This window comes from Clavelina lepadiformis, chromosome 4 (assembly GCF_947623445.1).
Source record: "Clavelina lepadiformis chromosome 4, kaClaLepa1.1, whole genome shotgun sequence".
In the NCBI taxonomy this organism is placed as follows: domain Eukaryota; kingdom Metazoa; phylum Chordata; class Ascidiacea; order Aplousobranchia; family Clavelinidae; genus Clavelina; species Clavelina lepadiformis.
Genome location: NC_135243.1, coordinates 23757061 through 23773058, shown reverse-complemented (window position 1 = coordinate 23773058; position 15998 = coordinate 23757061). Strand labels below are relative to the sequence as shown.

The following is a 15998-nucleotide window of genomic DNA, read 5'->3' as shown; positions in this document are numbered from 1 at the left end:
CGTCCAAAACCAAGCTTGTGAGCTTAAAATTTTGAAGTTTAAACTTGAAGCTTGTGCGGGCCGGCCGATGACGTCACAAAAAAATAAGGCAGAAAGCTTGTTATAGAAATACTGTTTGTCATATCCAAAGCCTCTGTCCTCAGTATATACGTATAAGCTATTTAGTTGATGTAATAACAAAAATATTTCAGAGGGTTTTTCTCAAAGCCACAAACTATTTTACATACAGTGAAGGACTTATTTGCTTTTACGACCTAAAAGAACAGAAGCGTTGCTGCAGCGACATCATTTGTACGCGTGACGTATTATCCGTTAATTATTTGACCTTATGACAGTCAAGATGAGATTTAAAGCTGTTGCCAGTAGGCCTATAACAAATATCCGAATAAATAATATGTATACAGTACATATTATCCTTTGATCGCCAAAATGAAAATTCGAGTGAAGGCAAAAGCGTAGCTCGGGTTCGAGAGAAATGACCATTCGGTAAAATGATGACGTTCGTTCGGGCCGTTAGTTCGGGCTCGGCACATTCCAACTAAGCACAAGAAAGAACTTACATTTCTTTTTATGACTAATTAGTAATTATTGTTAAACAACGTTGTTTTTGAATAATACTTTTTTTGTAAATTTCCTTTTTTCTTAGATTTCTTTCAAGATCATTCGACCATGACGAGAGAAAAAGGCGGTGACGTTTATCAATATCAAATGCATCTGACGAGATTTAACTGTTTAGAATTGATACAATATTTTCATTGACGCAATTTATTACGCCACCAGCTTCGTACGGCGCCGTTCTTTATTCGTTCTTTCTTGCATTGTAGTGAAGTCACCTAACACCCTATTTTTGTGATTTCCATAATTATTGGCAAAAGCTGTAAACTTTGTATTTTGCAATAATTTGGCGCCAAGGCCTAGGGGCGTACAGCCTGGTGCTGAAGTGTTCAGGTTACAAAAATAGTACAACAAAACAAATATACAAAGTATAAGGGAGTACCAGGTAGTACCCGGAGTAACCAAATGCTGAAGTGTTCAGATTTGCAAAAATATTGACACTAGGTTGACGTCCAAGTGCTGGACACTTCAGTGGTAAGTGGTTGCATGACTTTAGTTAATTTCTATGTAAATATCAGGTCAGCTGACACCAGCAAGTTGCAGAAGACCTTCTAAAGGCGTAAATGTCAGGTCAGCTGACACCAACAAGTTGCAGAAGACCTTCCGTCGAACGTGATGTGCTGATGATGACGATATGGCACTGTGCTTACACCGAAAGACACTGCACCACACTTTCACTAAAGATTTCAAATCTGCTTAGATTCATTACAAAAATCATCTTTTATGAAACACTTTTTACAATTTGACCGTCTTTTTATAGACTTAAATCGAACTGCACGCTTTAAACTCTTACGAAAATGCAAAGGCGATTATGAATGCAATATCTGTAAAGCTCGTTTGGCTAAAGAATTAAATCATCACAAACAAACTTTTAGAAATGGGTTTAAACCATTTTAATGGAAATTATCGATTATACCGATCTATAGCCAGCGTTTTCAAATATTTCATATTTCTCTTTGTGATGTTGCGTATTATCATTATCCAACTTCGTCCATGCCTCTGCTAATCTTTACACAGTGCGGCACGTCGTGTAACTTGCGTACGATGAATATTTTCCAGGCAAGAATTTTACGAAATGTGCGTGGCATCATTTATCAGTGAACTTTTCGTTTCGCCAAACATTCTTCATCCGTACGTTTGTACAAGATTTAAATGTGAAGTTTTTTCCATGCAGCTTGATCCGTAAAAATTAAACTAAACTAATCATACACCTATGTGTACAATTATGTTCAATACTTCAATGCACAATTAATTCCACTATGTAAGCCTTCGCATTCTGCCAGAAGAAAGAAAATGGCTTAAGTCCAAGACATATTCCTATAATTCATGTAAATATAAACATGAAACCAATCTTGATTTAACTGCAACCGTTGGTGATAGTTTTTATTAAAACCTTGTTTTCTGAAAAACAAAATACAAACTTGAACAATTCATTTTCTTTATGTTGTTATGCAACAAAGTTTGACCCACAGGGTTTCAGGGTTAACTCAATTGTGATCATTTCTCTCTCTCTCTCTCTCTCTCTCTCTCTCTCTCTCTCTGTCTCTCACTCTGTCTCTCTTTGCGAAACTCACTTCTTCATCTCAGGAGAGTCGTGGGGGAGGCAGCTCCAGAAGATCCTTGAACAGTTCGCGATCTTTTGCCACGTCTCCCAGTTCGGTTAAAGAGATGAAGCATTTGTTGCCAAACGTCAGGGTGAGCGATTTGGTTTCCAAATTGTATTTATCATAACCCCCCCCCCTTCCGCCCCCTTAACCAGCGGAGCAGAAATTATGTAACAGGTGTTAACAACAATCGTTTAATTACCTCATTTGTATTGTATTGTTCCTAATACTTCCTTTATGCAGAAAGCCGTGTTTGTTTCTTATATGACGCATCATACCATATCCGCTCCATTGTGTGTATAATCGCAAAAGATCTTTATCGTTTCAGTTGTATCAGGCGAGAGAACCAGACGCGAGTAAAATGTTTGTCGGTTTCATATTTTTTGTTCTTGTTGGATTGCTGGGAGCTGAAGTGGCTGCACAGTCATGTTCATTGTCAGTACATCTCATTCGATCACATTATAAGGTTGACATGCCATCTAGCTGCGCTGTGCTCAACATCACTGTTACCAGGAATATAAATGGAAGTACAGTTTCTTTTCTGGACAAGTTTTCTTTCACATCCATTGCCACAGGGTTTCAATGCAAGGTGATTTAAGTAAAACTTGAGTTGTTAAAACTTGTATAATGTATAATATAGATATCTGCAACTTAAATTACACTTGTCAATAACATTTTATTCAGTTTACGTTTACATTAGAAGAAGATTTTCTCACACAATTTGTTTAATTGCGTCATATTTTGTAGTTTTATGACGGAACATCTACGTCAGCCCAAGAGCTGGGCACAATAGGAGGATCTTTGGTGGGATATATCGAAATATTTGTAAATTCTACAGATGCATTCGTCCAGTGCGTAGGGTATGGGTCAAATCCAGATATTAGATTTGTTACAGGTTGGTCGATTTTTTGTGTAGGCCAAGACGTACTGTATGTTGCATACGTTGCGTTGGAGTATTTGTAAGTGGTTTTTTTAATGCTTTCTCTGTTTAACAAAAATCAATGAATTATAGTAAATAGACCGTTTTTTGCAACTTCTCATTCAGTTAACCCAATTAAGTTTTTGCCATCATTTTTGGCCGTCTTTCTATCGGTTTTTGAGAATATTGATTCATATAACTTTGTCAGCATTTTCTTTTGTTAATTACGTTGGATAAATGTTCGCCAGCGTGACCAGCGTGTTGCGCTTACATCGAATTATCTTTGGAGGTTTTCACTGTAACTGCAAGTAGATGTGCGGTCACCTTGTTTCTTCCTTAACTTTATTTTTGTGGACTTGACACTCAAATTGCTGATTTTCATTTTAATCGAGCAGTTTTCCGTAAAAATCTTGTCCAAATTGACTGGCGCACTAATCCCCACGTTGTGACGATGCGTCCTATCTATTGCAGTAGCTGTCAATGGGTCGCCTATAGAATGTACTCTAAAGTGCTACGTTTTAGTCACACTTTTATCTCAAACGCAGCATAGTATTTGAAACTGTTGTTACTGAATTCTTCTGCCAGGCGCTCTTTTACCGTTGTTACGATCTTACGGTGTTAGGTTTTCTTGTTTTTATTACGTTGTTACGTCTTGTTTTTATTACGTTGTTACGTTGTTACGTTGTTACGTTGTTACGCTTTACTACTTCCAGCCTATCTAGTACCAGCAGCTATCAATGCGTCACCTATAGAATGTGTTACCCTTAAGAATTCGTCTTCCAGGTGTTCCTTTACCGTTTTTACGATCCACTCCAAACAAAGTGCGTAGAATAACAGCGGCTCGTTTGTATTATAATGCATAACTGGTCGATTGAAACATGTAAGAGAAGTCAAAAACATACTTGTGATGTCACAAGCAGCAAAGTGAAGGTTTAAGCGTCTTTAGAGCGGACCCGGGCAACACAACAAGAACGAAGGTCCTTACTCTGGGCCCGTACGTCTGGAATGCCCTTTCGATCCATGCTCAGCATCAAACAAAAATTCTATTACGCAACAATGCCTGCAGGTCACCAATCAGGAAAAGACACGTAGCAGTTATGTGTTCAACCGTATCGATGTACAAAGCGGCAAATTAAATAAAAATCCACAAAATAACAGAACCGCGCGTAAAAGAAATCAATGTACGACAAAAACTTAAAAAACAACCAAGCAGAAAAAACCAAAGCTCGAGAGAACGAAAACCCAGGTAATATAAACAAGTACAATAGCAGATATTTTGGCACATTATCTGTCGTCATTTAAGCCGCTGTTTCCCGGTTGTAATAATGAATGAGCTGCAGGAATTTGCACGCGCGCGTAATCTGTCGTATAGCTGAGCTTGCTTGCAGCTGATTTAGAGAAGCATTTTTTGTTTGTTTTCTTTCTTTCAAGAAACTTTTAGCTTCGCCTTTTCAGTTTTGGTTCAGGAATGTGTGTAACTCTCTGCAAACACACTAGCGAATTCTGGAATTACGTAACCAGTAAACTACGAACAGATACTTTGCAATGTGTTATACTTACCAATTGTTTTCACTTTGATATTTTTGCTAACGACAGCATCAAGCATAGCATCGGAACGTTTTCAGGACCAACCAATCATTCAAGTGCAGACACCGGGTTTCCTTAATACAAGTTATCCAAATGATTATATCCAGGAGGCGGTGATAGAGAGCAGCCGAATTACCACCTACAACGTTTCCTTTCATTCAACGTTTTTCATCCGATGGGATCCAATTTTTGTGAGAAAAACACACAATATAGATTGTTACCTCACATGAACGTAATAAACATATTGCACAGGGTCTCTATAAAATAGCGCAATGACTCGCTTATTCTTTTCCAACACGCGAACAGATCATAGCAGATGACGGGACTGAATTGGTTTTTATTCGGACATCGACTCCTCCAGATCGATTCAGCATCACGGGGAAAAAAATAAAAATACAATTTGTCTCGGATGACAGCGTGGCACGCGCAGGGTTCCGAATAACTTTAGAAGCAGGTAAGTTATTATTTTCAATAAAATGTGATTTTAACAGCAATAAACTCCCTCAGTTTTTCGCTTCTAAGATTTTTCGCTGCCGCTCACAGTTCCAGAATTGATTTGTAGCGACCAAGGACAAGTCAATATCAGGTATGATTGACGCTTATTGTCTATTGCATGTCTATTGCATGTATTGCATTGCATGTCTGCATGATTTAATGTCCATTAAGAATAGTTTTAAACCATCTACATCAAAGCTGTTACTTCTGATTAATTTATAAAACAACGTTTCTACGATTGGTTTCTGGTTAATTTACGAGTTGTGACGACATAGTTACGTTTCTGGTGCTTTCTTTAGCTTGTCAAACCAAACTGTGAATGACTTGTGCGGAAGCGAAGATGATTATGTCATAATCAGTGCTATTCCGGTCGACGATGTGAACTCAGTTGACCCCGAGTGTATTGCAAACGGGAGGGAACCGAATTTCAACCTAATTTTGTCGCAATGCTCCATCTTAGAGGTTTTTGCTAAATTATCTATAACTTAAGTCGATTCGTAATATTTAGACGTTAGACGTTCGTAATACTAAAATTTTATTGTGACGTAATACTTAGGTCACAAACGGCGTCCTCAAAGCGCATTTTCCACTTCGATGTCTTTCCAAATTGAACGAATCTGCACCGATCCAGCGCTACGTTGATGGATGCCTCAACCTGACGTGCGAGTACAACAGAACAGAACTGCTTGAAGCTGGAGCGATTGTTCCCGAGATCAAGTGAGTGTTCGACGTCTGTTGCAACATGTTGACGCTCGTTGCATTGAACAACTTTCAACAGGAAAGTGGCGCTGGATTCTGTTGAACAAGAAGGAAGATTCGGAGTTGAAATGTACTTCACCAAAAATCAATCTTATTCTGATAAACTGGATGCGGGAGCTGTGGTCAAGGTTCCGGATCTCGTCTACACAAAAGTGGAACTGAGTACACCTGACGAAGCTCTGCATGTTCAGGTTTGAAACGATGTGCACCAAAATTACTGGCACTTATTTTCCGTAAGATGTTGCCATACGTCGATGATGACGTCATTTTATGATAATATTTTTGATTCAGTTAAAGGAATGTTGGGCGACACCAAGTAAAGACCCTGAAAACGAGGAAACAAGATATGACATCATTGAAGAAAGGTGATCTAGTTATCATGCAATAATGATGCTTGTTACATATTAACAATTTTTTTATTTAAAAGTTGCCCAGTTGATAACCCATTTGAATCTGATGACGCAATCGAAATTGACCGGAACTACCTGGACGAATATGCGGGTTTCAATTTCAAGTCCTTTGTGTGGTCAGGGAACGAAGAAGGAGCGATCTACGTTTATTGTCGCGTCACCATATGTCACGAGGATGCTGACTCTACATGTCCAACGGCGGTGAGCAGTGGTCATTCCTGATGATGGATCTTTGAAATTTGTTTTACTTTTATTTGTAAGTTCCTAAACCAAATTGTGTTCGTTTATGAAGTTTTTAATTTTCATGTCGCAATCAGCCAAACTGTGCCAAGAAGAGGAAACGTGACGTGTCTTCATCTGATTCGCTCCTTGTTGCATCCGGACCCATCTTCATCAGCAAGAGCAAGAAGAAGAGTTGTGAAGAGGTAACATCTCACGTGACGTATTTGACTTGTACAACATATTTGAGGAAGATTTTCAACTTATCTTTGTTACTTTTTGCAGTCAAACGGTGGCTGCAGTGACGTGTGTGAAATGCGAAACGATGACGTCATATGCATGTGTTATGACGACAGATTTCTTGTGGAAGATGGAAAGACGTGTCAAGGTAAAATGAAAGCGCTTTCACGTTTCTTTATCGTCATACTGACGTCATTCATCATGTCAGGTGTGGAGAAATACGAAGTTGTAGCCATGGGTGACGATTGGACATTCTTGGTTTACGTCATCGCTGCTTTCGTCATCGTAGTTGGATGCTTGTTTGTGTGGAGCAAGAAAGATGGGAAGAGCAAAGATGGCTTCCAACGTCTCATTTGAAAAAGCTGAAACAAACTAGAACCGTGTTGTATTGTTGTGTGTCTTAGAAAAAAATAGTAACTAGTAAGCGACATCTAGCATTTATTAAACTTACACGTTTTAACACAACTTAAGCATTGTTACGTGATAACCTTTGAACCCTACTTCCTGTCCGTGTAAATTCCTGTGCTTGGTTTTGAATCTTGCTTTTGTCGTTAACTCTTGACTAACGTAAGGAACTTTTAGACTCGCGGACGTAGCTCAATAAACGTCACTAGAGGCTCATTGACTCTGTGTCTTGTACTGCATGTATTTGTCATTGATTACGTCGTTATATTATGTTGATTATTTATTTATATTTGTCATTGAATAGATGTGAATGTGTTTGGTTGGATAAAGGATAATTAGATAGATATATCATAAACTTGTATTTATTAATCGTACAACGTCACACTATAAAAAAATATGTGAATATGAAAACTACTTAACATCTGGACTTTCCCTGGAAACCAGGTTTGTGGTGAATACAATGTGTTTTGGTTGATGCAGTTCGACGGTAAGAAAGAGGATCTTCTCATTTCAAGCAAAATGCGAACAAGCTCATGGATAGGCCACTTGCTGAATTCTGTGTTCACTGAAAAGTATTTGACGCTGACTGACCACGCAGAAACGCTTTTGAGCAGAAAATTGAAGACATTGAAAAAGCTTCTTCTACGTGCTCTTCTTCTTCGTCTTTCATTTTCTCTTTTTCTCAACGACTGAAAGTGGAAAACATCGATCGGCAACATACTGCGGCTAACCGTTGAGGCATGACTTCGATCAACTTCGTCATCACCTCTTGCTTGCAGACACTGGACCTTTGTCATTTTTGTACGAAGACATTGCTCAGTCATGTTGGATGCTCTGACCCAGCAGACGAGGCGTTGAAGAAAATGGTTCTTCATATAGAGCAATTACAAAAGCACCGATCTGACCGTCGTCTAAACCTAATTCTTCTTGTTAACTAAAAACGTTAAACCACTTCGCCTTTTAACGATGCAAAACTTTTATTTTCCTTGGCAGCCGTAATAAACAAATGAAGAAATATTTACAACTATTTAAGTTTCAATAGAAATGATTATGACGTAAAAATAACCTAGCAGTAAAGTAATAGTGATGTCTGACGTTAGTAAATATGACGTCACAACACACTAGTCTGGGTTAAATAAAAATGTGTTCAGATCAAAGAATAAAATGTAACAAAATAAGTCAACTGACTTTGAATTTCGCTAAAAATTGCGCATAATTTCCACAAAATGCAAGTTTTGCGAATAAATTGCGAGCGGACGTACAAACCAATTCACATTTTCAGAATAAATAAAATTATTCCACTAGATTTTAACTCAATCACCATTTTACAATCTTGCAGAAAACAACAACCGGTTCATAAAAGCTTCATGTTTATTTGTTGTCGATGATGTTTAGGGGATCTTCCTGTCCTTTGTTCGTCGACTTGCAACAATAGGAACAGGGTTAGCGCCCCTCTCCTCGCATCCAAGCCACACCCGCAGTGGAATCCTATCAATGACCTCAACCTTGTAATTGTGGAGGACGTGAACGATGTTGTCTTTCACAAAGAGGGACTGTCCTGAAAATGACGTCATAACCTTAGTATTATGATGTTTATACTCGGTTTTGATAAGATATAAAGCTTGTAACCTATAGGTGCGGGTTTAGTCAATGTTGTTATCATTATGACGTAACTAAGCTCTATTATGACTTACTTTTGCTTGTCGGGTCTTCCATTGCAGCTTCAAGGCTTGAAGGAACGCTTCTCCATGCTGAGCTTGACTTGGGATATTTGTTGTCCATTTTGTTCTTTGGCTCATTAAACCTGGAACATCAAATTTGTTACGTCACAGTAGAAGCAAACGCGTAACAATCAACCTCACCTGTAATATTTCTTGCCGACGAAAAAGTAGGTCCGCTTTCTGTCCTTGGATCGGTACCAATTGAGGGAGGCGTCTACTTTAAATTCACCATCTTTTGGCAGCCCCAGGCTGGTCACCTTCTTTGGATACCCCGCCCTTAGTTGGAAACCGTCGTAGATCCAATAGCGGGTGCCTTCAAAGTAAATCGAAATTAATTGAGTATTATGGACTTAATGATGTGAAGATACGTTAGTCTGTGTGCAAGACTGACCTCTTTGTATGAAGTGCAGTACTTAGTATTGTCTTGGAGTGGTGAAAAATACCTTTAAAAAAGACAAGTGCGTCATCTGCTGGTTTTCTATAGACGCTGTCGATGGTGCTGGGTAATCCCGGCCACTGTTCTCTGATGACGTAAGGACCGCGTTTGTCTCCGTCATGGTCAAACATCCGCCAAAATTCTCTTCCCTGCAAAGTTAAAATATATTTTCAGAATATTATAGGCAGGTTGCGTAGTTGGTGAAACGTAACAAACGAATGATGAGCTTTATTCAAAGCTTCCGTTTCAAGCGCGCTCTGTAGTGGATGTTATTGGGATGAAGCTGACAGTTGCTAAGAAAAGTTGATGTTAACTTAATTTAAGAATCCCTGATTTTTATTCTGTAGTGAAGCAAGCGACCGAATAAGCAAGGCTTGAAAAGTGCCCAGTCTATTATTTTAACTCGAATTGTCTTTTACTATTGAATGTACAGACAGAGAAATGTTACCTTGAACAGAAAGATTTCAGTTCCAAAGGAAAGCAAGCCATCAATTGGTCCTTCATCACAAATACCACCACTTGGGTCTGGATTATTGTTGTTGTTGTTCTTTGTTGTTGTTGTTGTTGATGATGATATTGTTGTTGATGTTGTTGTTATTGTTGTATCTGTGGAAAAATAGTTATTAACATTAGTGTTTGACTTCTATCTCAGCTTGTCATTAGTTAATAACCGCTTTGTGTTGAACTCAATACTTAAAACACTGAGAAACTTTGAATTTATTTGCTCCACTTCCACTAACAACGTGCTTTACAATTTAACTTATACATAATAAACCGCTACTCAACGACTCACCAGTCCTCAAGTCACCGCCACAAGTTTCCAACACTAGCGGTCGCAGCGGAGTTGTTCTTTCCTCCGGATAGAGGTCCTGAGCTCCTCGCCTGTCATCTTCCGGAAGACGAAAGTTCTCGAATTTTTGATACCTTTATGACGTAACACATGTCATATTGTTGGTAACAATAGCTCGGTAAAATTGTGAGGAAAACCTACATGGGGTACATGAGAGCGCTCTGAAAATTGGAATGGTCGAGACCAATCGCGTGACCGAATTCGTGGGCGGCCACAAGAAAGATGCTGTAGCCGGAGTCCTGGCAAAAACCGAACTTTTGATCTCGGTCGTAATCTGCGGTGGTTGAGCACCAGGGAAGATAATCACTTCTTCCCACCACTGTGCAGTCGCTGTAGGTGTCTCCGTTGAAGATGAATGGGAACGCGCAGGATGCCCCGTTTGAGTTCCCGCCGTACGTGCCGTGAGCTGGGGAAAGATTTACGAGCTCAGGTTTATGACGTCAATTCTGCAATCGAGACGTTACGCTGTTGTATATGGGGGTCAAATTGCAAGTTGTCGTAGTTAATCGAATGAAAACTTACTGCAGGACCAAAAACGATATTACGTCAATACTTTGCATCAAGACATTGCGTCATTCTCAAACGTTGCAATTACAGGTGTTTGCAATCGATTGATGTTGAGTCATGATTTTGTGCTTCCAAATGCTGATTGCTGTTTGTTAAATTGTTTGAAAACAATCACCTCTGTCCGGACAGAACCCCCACCGCGTGTCGTCATCGAAGCTAGAAGTGGTCGCGCACCAACGATATCCATCCGACCGCCCCTCCAACGTGCACGTGTCGTACGACTTTCCTTGAAATATGAACGGGAACTTGCATGGGTCACCATCCGCGTTGCCACCGTACGTGAAGAGTGCTGCAGAAGAACTGGGTTTTAAATTTTCATTCGCTTATGATTGCTTCTATATCGTTGCAAACACATCTTTTTAGCCTGTAGCTTAGTTGGTTGTGTTGATGATTGGTTCTGAATGGCTCACGCTCATCAATTTAAAGGCAAAGGCAAATTATTCCTGTATAGTTCCTTTTTTATGTTGAAATTGTAGACGTCTTACTTTCTTGCGAACAGAATCCCCATTCTCCGTCTTGATCATAGTTCCGCGTGGTGGAGCACCACTCCAGTCCATCCGATCTACCAGCGGCTGTGCACGTTGTGTACTCCTCGTTTTCAAAGATGAACGGAAAGTAGCAGGAAGCGCCGTTTGCGGTGCCGTAGTAGGTTTCCGTCACTGCACAATTTATAATTTCGTTATCGCACGTGTAAGTTTTCTTATTAAATCATAAATGCCTTTATTACATCACACCTCGCCCGTTGCCAAGGGTCCAAAACTCAGCTTCGTCAAAGTGGGTGTCCCCCGAAATTGGTTGGGTACCGGCGGTGAAGGCGTGAGCGAGAAGTCCATTCTTGTCGTCGAAAGGATAATCGTCCCCGTGACGTTCTGCCCACGGAAAATTGCGCAAATTAAAGTGGAGATTTTCAGTAAAATTATAACACAAAATCTTGTTTTTTTCCAAAAAACTGAAGTTTTTTCTCAGTAGATGTAAACCATCGGTCCACTCACGATATCCGAAGTAGATTATGATGTCAGCATCATCGCTTTCGCTTTCGACAAAGTCCAAAGGGGTCACCTCTTCCCACACTCTGAACGCCCGCTTGAGGGCGTTTCGTACCTGACAGGGGCTCATATCAGGAGTATATCCTGTAAACCTGCCAAGAGAAAAAATATTGATTAAAACACTGGATAAAATGCTGTTGAGTTCTGATGGATTTCCTTCATAAAAAGCTTTTAAGTGGTTGTTGGTTTGATTTGGCGTTGGAAATACATTATGCAGAGTTTTTATCGCAATTCTTTCAGGTTGCGTGGTTCCTTACAATAGAAAATAAGGTAAAATGCTCGCCAACACGCTCGTCTTGCTCAAGCTTCACTGTAACGATAGATGAGCGATCATGTTCTTTTAAGGATGATAATAATATAATAGTAACTTAGAGAACGGTTTTCCTTCATAAAAAGCGGCTGATAAGTGGTCAATTGATTATATATTAGTCGCTGGTTTCACTGTGCGTTAGAAACTCTTCGCGAAGAATTTTGGTTACCATTTTGGCGAGTTGCAAGAAAAGTAAACGCTTGTCAACAAACCAGATTGTTTAACGGCATCGAATCTATTGTTACCCACTCAGTCAAAAAGTTACCGGGATTTCCCCACCTGTACACGCTGAAGGCACCGGAAACCGCTTTCAAAAAATCCCGAGTCGCGATTTTTACATTCAGGTTTTCGTTACTTTTTTATCAAAGCTCTTAGAATACCATCGCGTCAATCGACGGAAGTGACGCGATCATGTAGAGCACGTGATTGTTAGCGAGTGAATCGCGCGTTGAATCACGACGGCGCGATGAATCGAATAGAAGTTTCCTTCGAAAACAATCGCACACCTTGGCATGTTTACTCGTTAAGTTTGTAAGTGGGGGCTAATACTTGACCCAAACGCTTAATTTGACCCACTTGTAAGTGACAGGGTTCTTGTTCCATCGGGGTCGGTTGGGGAAAGTCTGATAGTTGGCTGGGGGGTCAGGATAACCACAACGGGGTGCCATCATCATCGAAACCGTTTTTTCATCAAGTTCGCCTGTAAATACATTGTGACGTCACAATACATGATTCACTGAAGCGTCACCGCTTTGACGTCTCAGTAGCGAGTTCGTACAAGTTCAATTACGTTTTACCTGTTTGTGGGAGTCCGTAGTTCCTTTGCATCAGACGGACCATGCTCTTTTTGCTGCTCAAACCTTGGGGTGTGTAATTGGCTCGTACGAAAAACTCCTGCGGGAAAATACTTGGAATAATATCCGCCACCCCCCTTTTTTAAAACAAATAAAGAATAAGAATAATGACTCACCAACGCGATCGCTTCTCGCTCGTCCATGTCCATTTGTTCGATTCCTTCCGCGATTTGGGGTTCCAGATTAGGGTCCGGTGGAATGTTTGAACCTATTGATATAATCGAGCCCGGAGGGACACTTCCAGGGGGTACAGGGTTGTGCCCGAAGTCTCCTGCAACCTGGGACCTTTGGGTGCGGATGTAACTTGGCACCGGTGACCCCGGTGACCCTCCGGAGGGGCTGATGAGCGCCCCCGGTTCTTGGTTCAAGTCCAACCCCCGGTAGAAACTTTCTCCATCGGGTCCGACGAGATGGGTGGGGTTGGCAGGGCCCTGGTTTCGGAAGTCCGACTTTCGGTACCTGCCCCTGGGACGATATCGTTTTCGCAGACGACGTGACGACGGAGCAGCGTCGAAGATCTCGAAAAGAAGAAGAAGCGACAACACGGCAACCAGGTATCTCATGGCTGCAATGCTTAAATGCTATTATGACGTAACAAAGCCTATAAAATCTGAAATAAAGGAGATTGTTAAAATCGCGCTGATGTTATATTTCTCAAGAAACTTTCAACACATCGCCCTCACCTCACTTGAACGTATTCGGCAGACTTAACACAAAGCTCACTTTAAATAAGACCCTTTTACACTTGCGTGTCCTGCGTTGCCAGGAAACCAATTGTTACATCATAATTGCAGCCTGGAAATATACTTTCTTGAACTTCCCTTCGTTGAAATACATCATAATGAGTCAGTTCACTTTCAACAATGAGGTAATTTCAAGTTGCAACATTCTAGAATTTCATTTAATATCACGCATCACTGACCAAGCAGAACATAAATGCCACCAAAAGCAATCGCAGCGTTTATTTGTGCCGATGTCGACACCGTAGCGATCTATCTGCGGTCTGCGCTTCTCGCGGTCGTGTTCGCTATTCTCAGAGCATCGCCTTATTCCTGGTTCTGCGTTAGCGAGTTGCTTTTATTTGTTCATAATAACCGACGCTTTTTTCATTTCTTAGTTCGTGGTTTTGCTTTCACGAGCCAACGCTACGTGACCTTTGACCGACACAATTTTTTGGTGTCAAATAGCGCGAGAAGTTCTTTTCTTCACAACGTCACAATGCAACTTTTGTTTGCTCACAATTGATGGTTTATGACGATTACATTGAAAGGAAAATTCTCACTAAATTGTCTTCCGCAAAATTTAAATGACAGGTTGTAAATGTCACGTGATGCCTAGAACGGGTAAACTAATCATCGTGACGTAATAATGTAACAGGGTCATATTAGGGGATATTCTGGCGATGACGAATTAGAAGGAGGGAATACAACAAGTGATGATATGTTGCTGGTTTTCATCGCCCAAGAATGTTGGAGTCTTAGAAAACATATTATCGCGTATTGGTGGAGTTGGGAGAAAATGATCGCATTGTCACGTCATAATTAGTTAGACTTAATGCCCGCGGGTTCAATTGACCATAAAACTTGGTAAGCGTCTAAGTTGCACACACACACACACACACAAACATACATACGTCGTGTCAGTCACTTTTCAGCAGTGCATAACATGAAAAGTTGGACATGGACATTTCAGTTCAAGTACAAACAATCAAAGAAAGATTTCCTTGGCATTTTACGTCAACGGCAACGCTGACGTTTTCCGCTGTAAAACAACAAGCTCTGTGCGTGGCTTTAGCACGTTTTACATATCATGGTGTACGTGTATACACTATAATATATACGTATATATAATATTGAAATATACTTTATGGAATATAAACGCCACACTTGTCTTAGCAGCGCGACTTTAAATCAAACTAAGTTGGTCTTATGCGCACTTATTGACCAATGCAAGTATTGAATTGCTGGAAGCGAATTAACCAATGAACAGATTTCTAGAATCGTTACTTCGCTGACCTCACCATACAGTGATTTAAGCCGGAAGTAATTACGCGAGCGATTTCTATTCATCCTTCGAGCCAAGATCGCTTTCTCCCATTTCCGTCTAATTCTAGTCGATGACGTCATTACGGTAGTTAGGAAAGTTTTGTCGGGTTTGAATTTGTTCATAAAATGTACACAACAAGCACTGGATTAAATATTGACTCAAACATTGGCGAGTCAATATTTGTATCGTAGTTAGAGCCACCTTATGTCTTTATGACGTCATCTCTGTTCCTGCCGAAAAGTTTAAAGAAAGTTCTCTTCGCCTTGTACGTGTTGGGCGAGCCCTAGCGGTTTAAATGCAAGTTACAGATAATCTCTTGGTGTCGCAAAAGAATCATACCAACCGATGTCATCACAGCAGACTCTTTAAAATTTAAATATTTGACATGGATTTTACACACATATATTCGTGTGGTAAGGACCAATGCCTTATAATCCTGTTTGGAAACGTCATGCTGTCTTCTGATCAACGTAAAGTTGATCGCTTAAACGCGCAAAAAGTAAACTGGCAAAGCATTGTTGTGCTTAATGCGTAAAGCCTGGTAATGTGCTGTAACCATGACAACTTAACACGGGAATCGAACTCAGAATTTAAGTTTGACCGGATTTTATACATTTATAAACATTTGGCAAACTTTGTAATCGTCTCGCCAAGCATTCGGCCTCTTTGACCGGGCTTAATCTTGATGGATTACGACGTAATCATTACGTGAACATCAGGTTACGTGACGAAGCAGGGTCTTACATCCTTACGTGTCTTTTATTTTTTTGCCATTGCCTGCGGGAAGTGGAAAGCATCGTGCTGACTCGTTGTTGCAAAACATGACAAGAAATTTGCTCGCGAACAATCAACGAACTAGAAAAAAGCGACTAAATCCTGGGACTTAAAACATGCGAAATATTTCAGCTGTACAGT

At 40.3% G+C, this 15998-nt stretch overlaps 2 protein-coding genes across 2 annotated transcripts; one reads left to right on the top strand and one right to left on the bottom strand.

The window, feature by feature from the left end:
* The first annotated feature begins 2553 nt into the window (after positions 1-2553).
* On the top strand, positions 2554-7680 carry LOC143451930 (uncharacterized). Its single transcript, XM_076952716.1, has 13 exons — positions 2554-2808; positions 2967-3114; positions 4735-4916; positions 5032-5179; positions 5248-5311; positions 5520-5682; positions 5777-5937; positions 5999-6170; positions 6271-6344; positions 6407-6590; positions 6707-6814; positions 6894-6996; positions 7057-7680. The coding sequence occupies exons 1-13, from the start codon at positions 2581-2583 to the stop codon at positions 7203-7205; spliced, it is 1884 nt and encodes a 627-aa protein (XP_076808831.1). The 5' UTR covers positions 2554-2580; the 3' UTR covers positions 7206-7680.
* A 531-nt stretch (positions 7681-8211) lies between these two features.
* Positions 8212-13647, bottom strand: LOC143452002 (72 kDa type IV collagenase-like). The gene is made up of 14 exons (XM_076952802.1): positions 13154-13647; positions 12981-13077; positions 12760-12883; positions 11820-11965; positions 11562-11696; positions 11313-11486; positions 10943-11116; positions 10402-10666; positions 10204-10334; positions 9859-10016; positions 9418-9559; positions 9116-9287; positions 8948-9057; positions 8212-8811 (listed from the first exon to the last, which is right to left on the bottom strand). Exons 1-14 carry the CDS (start codon positions 13598-13600, stop codon positions 8645-8647), a joined length of 2442 nt encoding a protein of 813 aa, XP_076808917.1. The 5' UTR covers positions 13601-13647; the 3' UTR covers positions 8212-8644.
* Between the last annotated feature and the right edge of the window lie 2351 nt (positions 13648-15998).